Source organism: Myotis brandtii, unplaced genomic scaffold (assembly GCF_000412655.1).
Source record: "Myotis brandtii unplaced genomic scaffold, ASM41265v1 scaffold138, whole genome shotgun sequence".
Lineage (NCBI taxonomy): Eukaryota > Metazoa > Chordata > Mammalia > Chiroptera > Vespertilionidae > Myotis > Myotis brandtii.
In genome coordinates this window covers 1,610,369-1,626,176 of record NW_005354915.1, presented here as the reverse complement: position 1 = coordinate 1,626,176, position 15,808 = coordinate 1,610,369, and the positions used below count along the sequence as shown (strand labels likewise).

The following is a 15,808-nucleotide window of genomic DNA, read 5'->3' as shown; positions in this document are numbered from 1 at the left end:
CCGGCTCCCCACGCGGGGCCTGTAGCGGCGGCGGGATTGTCGCCCGGCGCCCACCTGCTGGCCGCACGGACCTTTGCAAGTCACTGAAACCCCTCCGGCCTCGGTGTCCTCGTGGGCAGGATGAAGGTGACGGCCACGTCTGCTTCACAGGGTGGGGTAGCAGGGCTCCTGCCGGGGAGAGGGGATGCAACGCGCCTGGCCCTGCGCAGGGCGCCCGGAGCCGAGAATAAGTGACCGTCATTCGTTCAGCTGCGCTGCAGCCGGTAAACGTTAGAGGGTCATCCGGGGCTTCCGATGCGGCCGTTCACAGTGAAGAGCAAGAGAGCCTTGGGCCTCGTTCTGGTGGGGCAACAGCCACCCCCTAAAAATATTGTAGTAAATAATAGTTGTACATTGTGTTAAGGGCGAGGAGAGCTGCCCGCTAGTCATCCTGTCTTACTCGCCGCGCATTCCTAGCGCTCCGTGCAGCGCTGGCTCCGTGTGTGCATTGGTGCATGCATTGGTGCCCACGTAGCCCTCAAGGCCCAGCCCACACCTGGCCACACTGCCCAGGAGAGTCGGCCTTAACCCCACAGTCAGAGTGCTCCCACCCCAGCAGGGTTCCTCTCAGCCCTGCCCGAATCAGGTTCTCTGGAATGAGGAACCTGGGAATCCGAACTCTAAAGGGGAGTGTCAGGTAATTCTTTTGCCCACGTGTTTCTGCACCGCTAGTTTCAAAGGTCTTTGCAAACATGGGTCTGCTCAGCTGCTCCTGCAGAACCTGGTCAGCAATCCTGGAGGACGAGCAGGGGAGAGGCAAGGAGGAACAGGGCAGCAGGAGGAAGGGGAGGTGGAGGCAGGGCGGCAGTAGGAGGTGTGGGGCAGGGATGCAGGTGCAGACAGGCAGGCAGGACAGCCTCCCAAGAAAGGACGTGGGGGGGGGGGGGGGGGGGGGGGGGGCTAGGCCTGGTGGGGAGCTTCTGGGCCTGGGCACAGACTCGTGAGGCAGAGGAAAGCAGGGCTGGAGCTGCAGGGAGACAGGGCTGTGATTAGCGGTGTGACCTCTGGCAGGTCACCACCTCTGAAGTGTCAGTTCCTCCCCTGTGAAATGCTGGGATGGGGTTGCTACGAGAAACATGTCCCCCTAGGAGCAGTGGGCCCGGCACCCCGTGCTTTTAAGCCCATTGGATGCCCACTTGCCAGGAGATGAGGAACGCTGCATTAGCCCCGTTTGATGACAAGAACAGCTTCCTGGCGCCACTGCAACTCAGTCCTGAGTCTCCCTACCCCTCCCAGGCTGTGGGCCTTCTTCCAGGCACTGCCTCTCTGGGTCAGTTTCCTCTTTTGAAAAGGGAGGTGGTAACAGTACGCACCTCGGAGCCTTGCTCTGAGGGTCAGCCAGTTAGTAGATGCAATGCTGTGTGTGCCCAGCCCAGAGAGAGCGCCCACCGAGCACTGGCCGTCTCCAGCTGTGTGCCAGGCGCGGTGCCCAGTGCTTCTCACCAGTGGTCTTCTTGAACCATCCCAGTGGGGTGGCCTTCTGTAGGAGATGAAACTGGGGCTCGGAGAAGCTGACACCCTAAATGCAGGTGAGTCTGGTGTGGGCTCACATTCCTGGCCACCTCTGAGCAATGCCCACACAGCCAGGAACTGGGGAGGGCACTGGGCTAACCGAGGTGATGCTCAGAAGCTTCCCAGCTATTGTAAAAGGAGGGGGAGGGGGGAGCCTACTAAACAGGCTGCAGCCACCAGGGGGCCCTGTGGAGAGACTGAGTGCCCTGGGCTCAGCACCCACATGCTCAGCTCCTGGGACCCAGGAAACGGGCGCTGGCCACCAAAGTAAAGGTTTGGGGGTCTCTCTGGCCCCCAGCTCAGACCTAAAAGGCTACTTTGGGTGTGAAAAGTTCAGCAGAGGTTACCAAAGGTAAATAACCTAGGAGACGGCGCAAGCTGTCAGCACGGGCCACCCAAACTGGACACTGACTTGAAATTGATTCTGCCGCTCCCGCAGCCTCAGTTTCCCCATCTGTAAAGTGAGGGTGAGAGCAGTTCCCAAGGCATAAAGGTGTAGGGGGGGTTAGTGTGGGGCCTGCACACGTAATCACGGAACAACGCAGATCTGCCTGTTTCCTCCCTCTGTTCTCGGGTAAGCCTCTTCTCAGAGGTCAGCCAGGAGGTTGGCCTGCAGATGGCAGGAGTCATGAGCCAAATATTTGAGAACCTATTGTATACAAGGCACTGGGCCCGGGGACAGAGGACACATCAGGAAGACAAAGTCACAGCTCCACCCTGAAACATCGTGTCTGACAGTTACAATACACGTTCATAGTTTAAAGGCACTGAGAAGTCCTGCAGTACGTGTACCTGCCTCACTTTAACCCGGTATTTCCTGAATAGATTGCATCACAATGACCTTTTGGGGTTTGAGGCTGGATGAGGCCTTCAGTGGTTCACCAGCATTTCCAGGTCCTCCTCTTTGGGGCAAAGGGCAGACTCATGTTTCCCCGCCCCCATCCACAGGACTCTTGGTCCACAAGCTGTGAGCTGAAGGGAACCCTTTAAGCCCTGTGGACAGAAGGGGCCACATGCCCACCTGACAGCTCAGGGGAGGCCTGCATGGCGGCCTTGCAGACTCAGATCTAAAGTAACCACAAAGGATGGTCTGAAATTAAACTTTTACTAAAAGCAGTGATGGTGGGTAGTCACCTTCTAGGCCGGTATCTTCACTGACAAGGTCAACCTTTACCTTCACTGAGCCTGTCTTTTTGAATCTATAATAACATACCCTTGAAATTTCTGGGTACCTTGTAACTTCCCTTTCTTTTTCTGGACCCCTTGGGGCACAACCTAATGTGCTGGGCGCCCAGACAGAGACCACCAATTCCTTCATTATCATGTTAATTGTTCCTGCACCCACCTAAGTATGTGCCCATCATTTTACTTTTTATCCAATCCCAGGGGTTTCCCTGCTTTGCTTTCTCCCGCCTCTCTAGTCTATCACCAATGGATTTCATGTAACCCACCTACGTCCCTCCTTTGATTGCAAAGTATAAATACAGATGTAACCCGCCATTCTCCAGAGCATTATCTCAATTCATTGAGGTTCTGCTTCCTGGCATATGTCGACAGTTTGGCTCAAATAAACTCACAAAAATTCTTTACAGGTTTCAATGGTTCTTTACATCAACAGCACCAAATCATCCCTCCCTCCCCACCATGGCTCCAAAGGGTGGGGCAGCTTCAGGCTGGATCATTAAGACTGAGAGTACGTAGAGTGAGAAGTGGCCCCTTTGGGGGCTTTTGTTGAATGTAGGTACCCACAGCCTGTCCTAACTGATCACAGTGACATCTGCCAGCATCCCAGAACTCCGTGTGTGAAGTGCCGATCGATCGGACCCGTCGGCAGCAGGGACGCAGTGTGGTGGCTGCACTGGTTCCCGGGAGAAAATCCGTCTTATGGCCACAAGGGAGGCTGAGCTCCTGGCTCCTGACTTGGAAGTTGAGACACAGGGCGGCTGAGCAGGGAGCTGAGCTCTGTCCTGTGGGGCACGTTAGGATGCAGCCAAGGGATGGCCAGGTGGAGCCGGCCAGGGGGTAGGTGGGCATGCGGGCTCCACCCTCACCTGCGCCTCGGAAGACAAGGCCTGCTCACTCCAAGCATCCCCCTCCCCCAGGACCAGCTTTGGGGAAGAGTCCGGCCCCGCATCTGGGAAGGACAGCTGAGGGAGAGCACTCTAAATGCCACATTTATTATGAGCTCTTTTCTGACCAAAGAAATACATGTTCACACAGAAATTTGGAAAACACATAAAAGCACAACAAAGAGTTACAGATAATGGCGGAATGCTAGCCACTGACCGTGTATGAGCTCTTTTCTGACCAAAGAAATACATGTTCACATAGAAATTGGAAAACACATAAAAGCACAACAAAGAGTTATAGATAATGGCAGAATGCTAGCCACTGACCGTATGGGGTATGTGCCTTCCGGTCTTTCTTCACACACACACCTCCACACTGTCCTTAACGAGGCTGGCCCAGGTTCGGCGCCAGGTTTTGCCATCTGTGTGCCAAGTAAGGCCGCTGTTCCCAGGCATTAACTAGACCAGCGGTCCGCGGACCACCGGTTGGGACCGCTGAACTGGAGCACGCGAGAGCTCCAGAGCCTGCATGTGCCCCAGAGAGAGGGAGGGAGGGTTGTGTCTGACAGGAGGGACTGGAGGATGCTTTCATCTGCAGGTGAGACAGCCTACAGGGCTGCAGAGCTGAGGCCTGCGGGCTGCGGGGAGGGTGGCAGCTAAGGCCCAGGCCGGGGATCCTTGGCCATTTCTCAGCGAGCACTGCACTTCCTTGTCTTAGAGCTCATTTTTAAAAATGTATAAAACATGCTCATTGTAAGAAGGTCGAGCGATTTTTAAAAAGTGGAAAGAAAATAAGTTTCGTGTAATTTTATCAGCCATTGAACATATTTATTTCCTGATGACGATCACAAAACTCATGCGTGTACCGTCTATAAGAAAACACGGGGTCACTGTGAAATACTGTTAGTGTTACAGCCGGTGGGGAAATGAGGCGGGAGGTGTGAGGGGGGTTACAGGAGTCCAGGTGGTGGCAGGCGTGGCCTCCCCGCCTCCCTCCAGCTCAGCAAGGGGCAGAGCTTTCACTCACCAGCCCCGAGACACAGGAGCCAGCAGGGAGGCCCGGGATGGGGGGGTGGGGGGGGAAGGGTCCCTGTGCTGGGCAACAACCCTGTGTCATCACAAGTCGCCTGCTCCTAGTTCACAGCTCATCACAGCTCGAGAGAATGGGGCGCACACGCCTCCATGTTGAAGGGTGTGCCTGTGAGAGGTGTCCTGTCTGGACTTGCTGGTTCTCCCCTCCGGGACACTTACCAAAGTGGGGGAGAGGTGCCACCCTCTGTCCCAGCGCCTGGGCTGGCCCTTAGCACTGATTCTGTGATATCTGCATGTGTTAGAGCAGCGGACACCCACGTTTCCCCTGGAGGGCAGTGCCATGTGCCTGCCAGCAAGTTACCCCCTGGGAGAAAGGAGCTCTCTGTCCCCCTTCTCACTAAGGCGGGGGGTGGGGAGGGGAGCGGAGAAGAAAGGAGAGCAAGCTAGAGGCTGCGGGGGGAGAGGGGCGGGGGGCGCCAGCGGACAGGAGGCCAAGCTGCGGAGTCTGGCTCCTGCCTGGGGCCCAGGGCCTGCCTTGTGCTCTGCACTTGTGAAAAGGCTGTGCTATAAACAGCTCCCTGATCCCCTTGCCACATGGCTCAACAGACAGGAAGCTGCCCTTATGTTTCCAAGTCACTGCCATCGTCTAAGGGCCCTGACCTCGGTGCCCTTCCGGAGCAGGACACAGCCCCTGCCGCCCCGGTGCTGGGCCAGTGTCCCCACCCGGCCTGCCAGCCTGTGGCCGTCCTCGCCTCCGGGACACCTCCCCCTGGCCTGCACAGCAGGACGGAGCCCATCAGCTTCCTCCACACAAAGCAACTCCCGGCAGAGCAGGGCAGGGTAGGGTAGGGTAGGGTAGGGTAGGGTAGGGTAGGGTAGGGTAGGGTAGGGTAGGGTAGGGTAGGGTAGGGTAGGGTAGGGTAGGGTAGGGTAGGGTAGGGTAGGGTAGGGTAGGGTAGGGTAGGGTAGGGTAGGGTAGGGTAGGGTAGGGTAGGGTAGGGTAGGGTAGGGTAGGGTAGGGTAGGGTAGGGTAGGGTAGGGTAGGGTAGGGTAGGGTAGGGTAGGGTAGGGTAGGGTAGGGTAGGGTAGGGTAGGGTAGGGTAGGGTAGGGTAGGGTAGGGTAGGGTAGGGTAGGGTAGGGTAGGGTAGGGTAGGGTAGGGTAGGGTAGGGTAGGGTAGGGTAGGGTAGGGTAGGGTAGGGTAGGGTAGGGTAGGGTAGGGTAGGGTAGGGTAGGGTAGGGTAGGGTAGGGTAGGGTAGGGTAGGGTAGGGTAGGGTAGGGTAGGGTAGGGTAGGGTAGGGTAGGGTAGGGTAGGGTAGGGTAGGGTAGGGTAGGGTAGGGTAGGGTAGGGTAGGGTAGGGTAGGGTAGGGTAGGGTAGGGTAGGGTAGGGTAGGGTAGGGTAGGGTAGGGTAGGGTAGGGCAGGATAAGGGAGGGCAGGGTAGGGCAGGATAGGGTAGGGTAGGGCAGGGTAGAGTAGGGTAGGGCAGGGTAAGGCAGGGCAGGGTAGGGCAAGTCAGGGTAGGGTAGGGTAGGGCAGGGTAGGGTAGGGTAGGGTAAGGTAGGGCAGGGCAGGGTAGGGCAGGGTAGGGTAGGGTAGGGCAGGGTGCCCCTGAAGCCCTGCCGCCTCCTTCTGCCTGGCTGCCCCTCCCTCAGGATGCCGCAGGCTCCAGGGCTTGCAGCGGCACCTCCTTTGGGCCCTGGAGCCTCTGGACACCTGTCAACCCCACGCTGTACTGAGACCAGGCTCCTGGTCTGTGCCTGGGCCAGGGTGGCTGCCCTCTCGCTGGCGAGGCTGCCGCCACTCGAGCCCAAGACCAGCCTCCTCCACCAGGTCACCGTGGTCATTCCCAGTGCAAACCGGATCCTGCCACCCCCACTTTTAACCCCCCATGTCTGCCAATAACAGTAGCAACAGAGGCCCCGCCTCCTGAGTGCCCACCCCCGTCCAGTACTGGGCCAGGGGTGCCCAGTGTCTCACAGAAGCCCAGAGGAGGAGCGGAGGACCGCCGTTGAGCAGAGAAAGCCAAGACCCAGGATTTTCAGGATAAGATCAGCCCTCGTAACCAGAACAAGGCCCTCCTGGCTGCGCATCGGGGTACAGATTTCAGAGCAGCCACGCCACCAGGCCATGTTTCAGTCTGGACTTCGGGGTTCCACCACCAGCCTACGACTCCACAAGTCTGAGGTCAGAAGGAATCCGCGTTAACGTGACACCCCGCCAGGCCCCCGAAGCCCCACCCCACCCGGCGCTGCAGGCACCCAGTGCGACTTCCTAGAGGCAAAGCCATGCTCCTGACCCTTCTGACCGGGACGCGTCCCCGCTGCCCTGCTCAGCTCTCCATCCAATCTGGGCCCAATGCGAGGCCTTCCCGCCCGCCCTGGGCCCCGCAGCCCCTGTGCCGGTGGGCATGGCGAGCTTTCCGCTGACTTACTCGGCTGCCTCACACAGGACAGCGCCCCTGCACTGAAAGATACGCTCCTCGTCACCTACTGGGTGCCCCACCATGGTTCTAGAAGGGCCCACAGGCCTGATCAGGTGAAAGGGGTGCCCATCAGACCCACACAAATCATTTACCTGAGCGTGGGGAGCAGGTGCGTCATCAGTCGAGAACAAACCTGGGAAGTTATGGCCTGCAGCCACTGGACGTCGTCAGGCATGTCGGGGAGCCACTGCACCAGTCTGCGCAGACACACACACACACACACACACACACACACACACACACCCGTGTCAGCAGGAAGACCAGTCAAAATGAAGAGAGCCAAACAAAAGCTGCACAACAGGCAGCGAGCTTACAGCAACACTCCTTGTCCCGCTAAACTGCCGGCGCACTTCTACTTCCAACCCCATCAATTCTCACGAGGTGGATTTAGGCCCCTCTGTGTGCGTGTTACTCCTCACGTGAGGATATTCTTTCCACTGATTTTCAGAGTGTGGCAGGGAGGGGGAGAGACTGAAAAACTGAGACCTATCAATGCACCGGGGATCCCGCAACCGAGGTATGTGCCCTTAACTGGAATCGAACCCTGGACCCTTCACTCTAACCACTGAGAAAAAGTGGCCAGGGACCAAAGTTAGGCCACTTTTGATTCAGGAAAACTCGAAGGATTAACGTGGCAATTAAAGGAGAAGCCTGGTTTTCCCAGATTCAAGATGCCTGAAGCTAAGAGTGGAGACACCACCCGCTCCACGAGCCCGACTACCCTTGGCCACGTTCGAGTCCAGCAGAGGAAGCCTGACCATGGCCTCCACAGACTCCGCGGCCGTGGACACTAAAGGACCCCACGCCTGGGCCCTGATAAACGCCTGGGCCTCCACGCAGGGCAGGCGGCGTGGGAACAGGCGGCTCATTCGTTGGGGCGGGAGGGACCAGGAAAGGTCCACCCCGGGGTGGGACGGCAGAGCTGGATTTTGAAGGACGGGTTGGACTTTAGAAGATGGACTGAAGGACATGCTGGCTTAACTCACTAAAAAGAAAGGAGACACCCAAGTCCATCTGAAGAAAGCCGAGTAATGCACATGCCCAGGATTCCAGCGCAGACGAAGCCGCCCACACGGCTCACCTCTGGGCCACCGCGAGCGCGGACTCCACGGGCAGCGTACAGGGCAGCATCACGTAAGACATGGCCTTCACCGGTAGGAACCTGCAGACCTTGCTCCACCAGCCACCTCGGGGTCTAAGTGCCTCACTCAGGCCTGAAAGATACCATTGGGGGGAGGGGCGTCCCCCAGTGTAACCTCACCCAGGTGCTGCCTGCAATTCCAGCGAAACACACAAATCCTGCTGCCAAAGAATCAGAAGCCGGGCCCATGCCATGGAGCAGGGAGTGCGGCCAGAACAGCCCTGGGACAGCCACAGGCCCCGGATCAACTCTGTCCCACTGGCAGCTCTCCCTGGAGGAGACACCGACCCCCACCCCCACCCGCCTTACGGGCTTTCCCAACACGCCCTCTTCTGCCTGGAGCCCTGGCTTCTGTTTCCCCTTCGTCGTGGCCTCAGGACCCTCAAATCATAGCAACCTGGGCACCAGCGTCGTGTTTATCTTTGAATTTCTCCCAGTGCCCGAATGCATCTGGTCTGCACTCCTGGTCCATCTGGTGTCTGACGACATGATCAAATGCACTACCGTCGCTCAAGGACAAGTTCAAAGCTGAGGGTTCGGGGAAGGGGGAGGCAGACAGGCTCCTCCAGAAAGAAGGCGTGGAGACGGGGGCCCAGGCAGAGAATGGTGTTCTGGAAGAAGGGGCGCACCCTCAGGGCCCCCGCAATCCGGTGTGCCCGGACCCAGGAACTGGGCGCATGCCCGCTTAACACAACGGGCTCACCGGGAGTGTGGCTTTTTCTGGCCATGCACACGGGGAAGGGAGGCTGAGCAAGGCGCCTGCGTGGGGAGATGGTGCCAGGAGGTGGGGCCTCATCTCCTCCCCGTGGCAGCATCACCCTCCTCCCCAACCCGCCAGAGAAGCCCTCTTAGTCTCAGCAACAGAAAGCAACACCCTGCTGTCCCGCCAGAGGCGTCTCACCTGCAATGAGCTTGGGCGACAGTGTCTCCAGGATGCTCTCGTCCCAGGGCAGGAGGCTGACACGCAGGTGGGCCAGCAGCTCGGCCACCTCGGGCCTCCTCTGCCAGGCAGCCGCCCCCGGGGAAGCCTCGGGGCTCGCGGTTTCCCAGGAGAAGGGAAGGAACTCGGGCGCTGCCGAGGGCACACTCGGGCTCGGACGGGGCCTGTCACAGATGCCTACGCGGGGCACGGAGACAGGGGGCATTACTCACATACCCACCCACCCTGACAGGAGGCCAGCAGACACTGCAGGCCTGGGATCAGCTCAGTAGCAGGCTGGATGGACAAGGGCAACGGGCTTCACCGGGAGGAGGCGGCATGGGGCTCTGAAGCCACAGTGAAAGGAGCCGAACTCCTGGCTCCGTCACGCACTCACTGTGGGCCGCACAGCCACTGTGGCCTGGGAGGGAAAGGTGACTACGGCTAATGTGCACTGACTGTGGCGCCGCTGGTGGAGCCTATGTCCCCGGCCCTGAGAGGAACGCCCCAGCCAGGCCTTGCAGCAGCCATTCAACTGCTACTATTATCAGCGTCTCCCCTTTTCAGCTGAGGAATGGGAAGCACAGAGAGGTTAAGAGACTCATCCACAGCCACACAGCCCGTCTGGGGCAGAGTGGGATTTGAACCCAGGCCTGACATCAGTCATGGCCCTCTTCCACCACACAACCCTGAAAGCAGTATTAGGCACGGGAGTGTGTGTGTGTGTGGGGGGGGGGGCGCTTCCCCAGGAGTTGGGGCGCAGTAGCCAACACCACAGGGGCTCCCATCTCCCTCGGAATTGGCACACAGGTTGGAGGCGCTCTGGGGGGGGTGGGGGGAGGGACAGTAGTTTTAGAGTCCCGGTTGCCCTGGCTCACCTGTTGCCTCCATCCTCAGGTTACAAAGACCAGGGGCTGCCCCTGGACACCCCTCGGTGCTCCTAGATTCCCCTCCCCTTTATGCTTCTCTCTCGATCTTTCCTGGGGCCTCCCTTAGACACGCTGCTCACCCTCTGGGTCATCACCTGCTCTAGGTACAGATCTGTTCCCAGAGGACATCACTTGCCCCCCGCCGCCACGACTCCTCTGCAGGACCCCAGGGACCAGCTGCCTGAGGACCTGCTTACATATTTGACCCCAACACGGCACCGCGCCTGCAAACGCTGGGCCACGTGCCAGTCTTTACTATGACCAAGAATCACCTGGACGTACTTGCATCCCAACTCCCCTCAATACAGAGGCGGGAACAGGCCCAGGGAGGGGGGTGGCCTCCCCAAAGCCTTCTGAGTGCTTCCCTGGGCCCAGACCATTGGGCCATTGAAAGCCCTTGTGAAACTAACAGGGGACACTGTGCCGGGAGAGCGCCCTGGAGCAGAGACATCCCGGGTTCACATCCCAGCTCTGCCCCTCAGTGGGTGGAGTGTGGTTCCTGGCTCGCCTCTCCAAGCCTCCAATTCCCCCACCTGTAAAATGGGGCAGAGGGTTCCTATGTAGCGGAACTCATTGGAGGGCTGAGCCCGACAGATGGTGAAGGTGGGGAGCACCACGTGATGTCACATCACCTGGCGCTCACCAAGGCTGCTAACAAACGGCTGATGAAAAGGGCACATCTGGCCCGGCCAGTGTTCTCAGTGGTTAGCATCAACCCATGAACCAGTAGAACACGGTTCTATTCCCTGTCAGGACACGTGCCCAAATTGCGGGCTCAATGCCCAGCAGGGGGCATACAGGAGGCAGCCGATCAATGATTCTCTCTCATCATTGATGTTTCTCTCTCCCCCCCTCCCTCTCCCTCCCTCTCTCTGAAATCAATAAAACCATATTTAAAAAAAAAGAAAAGTGCTCATCTGCCCCCCGGGCCACACATACCGTTTTCTTCCAAGAACCTGACCGCGTCTAAATACCCTCGTAGGAATAACTCTGCAAGCACCTGTAAGCGAAGCAAGTGAGTGAACTACTGGGCAGGGTCACTAAGCCTCACTCACTTAAACCGAAGGCCCCTTCAAACTCTGAGCTGCCTCCACGGGCCAGGCACGGCCTCTGTGTGTGTGAATGTTTGGGGCTGTTTTGACAGTAATTGATTTCTACTGTCCTAACACTGTGATCTGAGAAGACGCTTGTAGAGACTTGTTTTGTGTCCTAACATGTGGTCTGTCTTTGTGAATGACCCATGTGCACTTGAGAAGAATGTGTATCCTGCAGCTGTGGGGTGAAATTTTCTATAAATGTCAATTAAATCCATCGGATCCAGTGTGTCCTTTGGAGTCACTGGTTCCTTCTTCATTTTCTGTCTGGATGATCTATCCAGTGAAGTCAGCAGGGGGTTAAAGTCCCCTACTGTAACTGTATTGCTGTCGATCTCTCCCTTAAAGTCCCTTATAAGTTTTTTTTTATATATTTAAGTGCTCCTATATTGGGTGCATATATGTTTACCAGGGTTACATCCTCTTGTTGGATTGATCCCTGAGTATTATGTCGTGACCTTTGTTGTCTCTTGTGATGGCTTACATTTTGGAGTCTATTTTGTCAAATATGAGTATTGCCACCCCAGCTTTTTTGTTGTTGTTGTTTACATTTGCATGGAAAATTTTTCCCATTCCTTCACTCTCATCTTATGTGAGTCTTTTGTTCTGGGGTGGGTCCCTTGTAGACAGCATGTAGTTGGGTCATCTTTTATATCCATTCAGCTACCCTATATCTTTTGATTGGAGCATTTAATCCATTTACATTTAAGGTTATTATTGATAGGTACTTATTTATTGCCACTTTAATCCTGTATGCCTAGGTTTCTCTATTTCTTCTCATTACAGCAGTCCCTTTAGCATTTTTTGCAATGCTGGCTTGGTAGTGATAAACTGTCTTAGGCTTTTTTTTTGTCTGGGAAGCTGTTTATTTCACCATCTATTCTGAATGATAGCCTTGCTGGATATAGTAATCTTGGTTTCAGATTCATGCTTTTCTTTACCATGAATACTTCTGCCATTCCCTTCTGGCCTGTAGAGTTTTTGATGAGGAATCAGTTGACAGCCTTATGGGAGCTACTTTGTGGGTAACAAATTGCTTTTCTCTTGCTGCCTTTAAGATTCTTTCTCTTTAATTTTTGGCATTTTAATTATGATGTGTCCCGGCCAGGGCCTTTTTGGGTTCCTGCTTGGGACTCTCTGTGCCTCCTGAACTTGTGCGACTTTTTCCTTCACCAGGTTAGGGAAGTTTTCTGCCATTATTTCTTCAAACACGTTTTCTATCCCTTTCTCACTTTCTTCCCCTTCTGGCACAACCATTATGCGAACATTGTTACGTTCCACATTGTCCCACAGCTCCCGTAAACTGTCCTCTTATTTTTTAATTGTTTTTCTTTTTGGTTCTCTGATTGAGTGATTTTTTCTACCATCTTCTAATTCACTGATCTCATCCTCGGCTTCCCCTAATCTGCTGTGTATTCCTTCCAATGTGTTCTTTATTAGTGCTATGTCAATCTTTATTTCCAACTGTTCTTTTTTCATATTTACTATATCTTTTCTCATGCTGTTGAGCATCTTTACCAGGGGTCAACTTTGGTTAGTTTGCGTAGAGACACTGTTGGGTCCCCAGGCAAACAAGAGCACAGAGCTGCACCCCCAGAACAAACAGCCCCACTCACCTTGACATCCGGGGGGAACACCATTTGTTTTATCAGGTGGACGTTCTCCAAGCAGAAGCGGAGACTGATCTTGGACACGTCCATATACAGGAAGTTCGTGGACTTGACCTTAGGACAGATGTCATGCTCCCCAAGGAAGGGCGACACGGTGATGGTCGTCTTGTCATCAAAGCAGGGTACGCTGTTAGTAAGCCCTCCATCCACGTAACGCTTGTAAGGGAGAGAGAAAACACATTCTGTCAGAGGCTCTGGGCAGGGGCTTCTCAGAACCACAGCTGAGCCAGGGGAGGACCAGGTTTGGGGAGCCTCTTTCAACACTTTCGGCTGGGCAGGCAGGTTTGGTACAAGCTGGACAGTCTGCACCTGTCAAACCAATGCCAGGAGCCCTGACCCATTGTGACATCCTCAACTGTCCCCAGACAGGACAGATGTCCGGGTGGGGGGAGGAGGGCAGGCAATCATCTCAGTGGGTGACGGCTGCCCAGGAAGGAGCTGCCCCTGGTGCTGCACAGCCCAGCACGCAGCCCAGAGCCTGCAGAGCACACACTCCACTCGGACTCTGCCGGGCAGGGCGCGCAATCAGCCGCATGCGTCTACAGAGAGTATTTGCTGATGGAACTGAACCATAGCTCTGTCGGCAGCTCTGCCCCAAGCCACGGGCTGGAAGGACAGCCAGTCCCAGAGGGGACTGAATCGCTCCACCCTGAGAGCGAAGCTCAACTTAAGGGAGTGGCTGAGTCTTCAGTGTCGTATTCTTTAACAAGACCACGGGGCACCTGTCCTCGGTGCTCAGGTGAAGATGACATGAACCAGCTCACCTTCCAGAAAGCCAGATAATGGGTTCTTGGTGAGGCTGGTTGGGCTGGGGGTGGGTGGGGTGGAGATGCGGCAGCTATGGAATCACTGTCTCAAGGGGAGCCACAGAAAGCCCTGTGTTTGGATGCCTGCGCCCAGCATTGTGCAGGCAGGAGCTGTGCAAACACAGTATAAAAGCAGACTTACCACGCCTCTGAAGGTCGGAGGGATTAAGCCACAGAAGAAAGGGATGAAGGAGGTACAGATCAAGGCCTGTGAAGATAAAAGGAAGTGAAACCACAGGCAAAGCAATAGGCCCTTCATTCCCCTGGGCCTCCCTGAACCTTCTCTCTGTGAGTAAGAAGAGCAGCTGGTCTGAATGTGCTCTTTGCACACAGTAGGCACTTTATTTAATGGGTTGAATGAACGATGAACTACACAAGTGTATTTCAGCCCCAGTATATGTCCCTGCTGCCCACGAGAGTCGCAATGGCCATCGCAGACCGGACCTGGAGCTGTGGACGCGATGACTGACCGGGAAGGACTGGATCAGACTCAAGCTGCTTGACCCGCTGGCCCTGGACCCCGGCCCGGGACTCCGAGGCAGCAGCTTGGAGGAGGGGCCTCAGACTGCAAGTCTCACAGGCTCCCAGGTGATGCCCACACAGGTCCAGGGACCACAGTGGAGTAGCACCGCCTGGAGAGCATTAAGCAGCACACAACACTGACTCACAGAGAAAGGACTCCTGTGGGAGGGACAGGAGCTGGCTGAAGAGAAGAAACTTCCAGAAACAAGGCTCAATGACAGATGGTTGGGGCTGCTGAGATGCTGCTGGCTCTATGGGCCAGGCCGCTCTGCTATGCAGACGTGTGTGAAGGGAAGTGTCTATTGATCCCCCATGAAGGCATTGGGCAAATGCACTGTATTGTGACCTTGCAAACAAGCTCCTCTGGGCTGGGCCCCGAGGACAGAGGCTCCGCCTCTCGCTGCTTCCCTCAAGCTGTTCTCCTGCAGGAACACCCATCCCGTGCAAGAGGGACACCGAGGGACAGGGCCTTGAGGAGGTGGACAAAGCCAAGCCTGCAAGGATGCGGAGCCGTCCTTTACATGGAACCTGTGCTGGACGCCCGGGGTTTCCCAGGCTCTGGCCCAGACCACGGGGGGCACAGCGTGTACATCACAGGGTGCGGGCAGCAGACAGCGTCCCGGCCGGCCAGGTGCTTGTCCCTGTAAGAAAGGGGGCAGGTGGCCTGCGCCAGCCTGTCCGTGTGACTCCCAGAATGAAACAGCCCCTCACTGACAGCACCAGACAGGCCCACCGCTTACGTCCACAACGTCGTCTTTGGACTGAAACTCGGACACCAGGACGTTTTCCCAGTCGGACACTCTGGTGAGCGAGATGCACATTTTGCCTGAGATGAGCTGGTGGACGTTGTCCGGGAGGTGTCTGTGGAGGGTTTCTCGCAGGAACCTGATTATGTTGAAGGACGGATAGAGGATGCCCATGGCCCGGCTTCTGGCGGACTCGACAAGGTCTGTGAGGAACTTCAGAGTGATGTCTATGGGGGAGACAAGCACACAGGGGGATGGATGTGCCGCCTGGGACAGGGGCCGACTGTGGCAAGACCAGAAACCGGGCGGAGGGAGCTGTGTTCTCACGTGGCTGCAGAGCCCTTACAATGGGGATCGTCCAAACTGAGATGTAGTTAGAGGATCTCAAAAATTAATGCAAAACAGAATGTAAAATATCTCAACTCACTCTTATACTTACTAAATGGGAGCAGGATACTGTTTGGTGATATTGGGATGAACAAGACTAACTTCACTGTGTCTTACTTTTTGCTTCCTGTTTCTAGGAAACGTAAAATGACAGACAGCGCGGCTTGCACTGTTCCTGTTGCACAGCGCCCTCCCGGCCTGGCAATGGGAACGAGCCTCCAGAGGCCCAGGTGCGCTCTCCTCGCCCCACTCCCCTCAGAGCCAGAGCCAGGGAGGCCTGACTCCAGGGAGCAGAGAGCACCAGGCCAGCACCAGGGCGGGAAGCCTGCCTCCACCTCCCACCTGCCTCCACCTCTCTCCTCCCTCCACCTCCCACCTGCCTCCTCCTCCCACCTGCCTCCACCTCCCACCTGCCTCCTCCTCCCACCTGCCTCCCCTCCCACCTGCCTCCTCCTCC

The 15,808-nt window shown here is 56.4% G+C and overlaps 1 protein-coding gene across 1 annotated transcript in view; it reads right to left on the bottom strand.

The window, feature by feature from the left end:
• Positions 1-6,751: 6,751 nt before the first annotated feature.
• Positions 6,752-15,808, bottom strand: part of LOC102263864 (patatin-like phospholipase domain-containing protein 3) — an 11,373-nt gene continuing 2,316 nt past the window's right edge. The window contains exons 2-9 of the mRNA XM_005860655.2: positions 14,959-15,191; positions 13,839-13,904; positions 12,837-13,046; positions 11,066-11,126; positions 9,180-9,395; positions 8,219-8,351; positions 7,230-7,334; positions 6,752-6,834 (exon numbers count right to left, since the gene is read on the bottom strand). Of these exons, the coding sequence (XP_005860717.1) occupies positions 6,819-6,834; positions 7,230-7,334; positions 8,219-8,351; positions 9,180-9,395; positions 11,066-11,126; positions 12,837-13,046; positions 13,839-13,904; positions 14,959-15,191 (1,040 nt within the window). The 3' untranslated portion in view covers positions 6,752-6,818. The remainder of the gene's footprint in view (positions 6,835-7,229; positions 7,335-8,218; positions 8,352-9,179; positions 9,396-11,065; positions 11,127-12,836; positions 13,047-13,838; positions 13,905-14,958; positions 15,192-15,808) is intronic.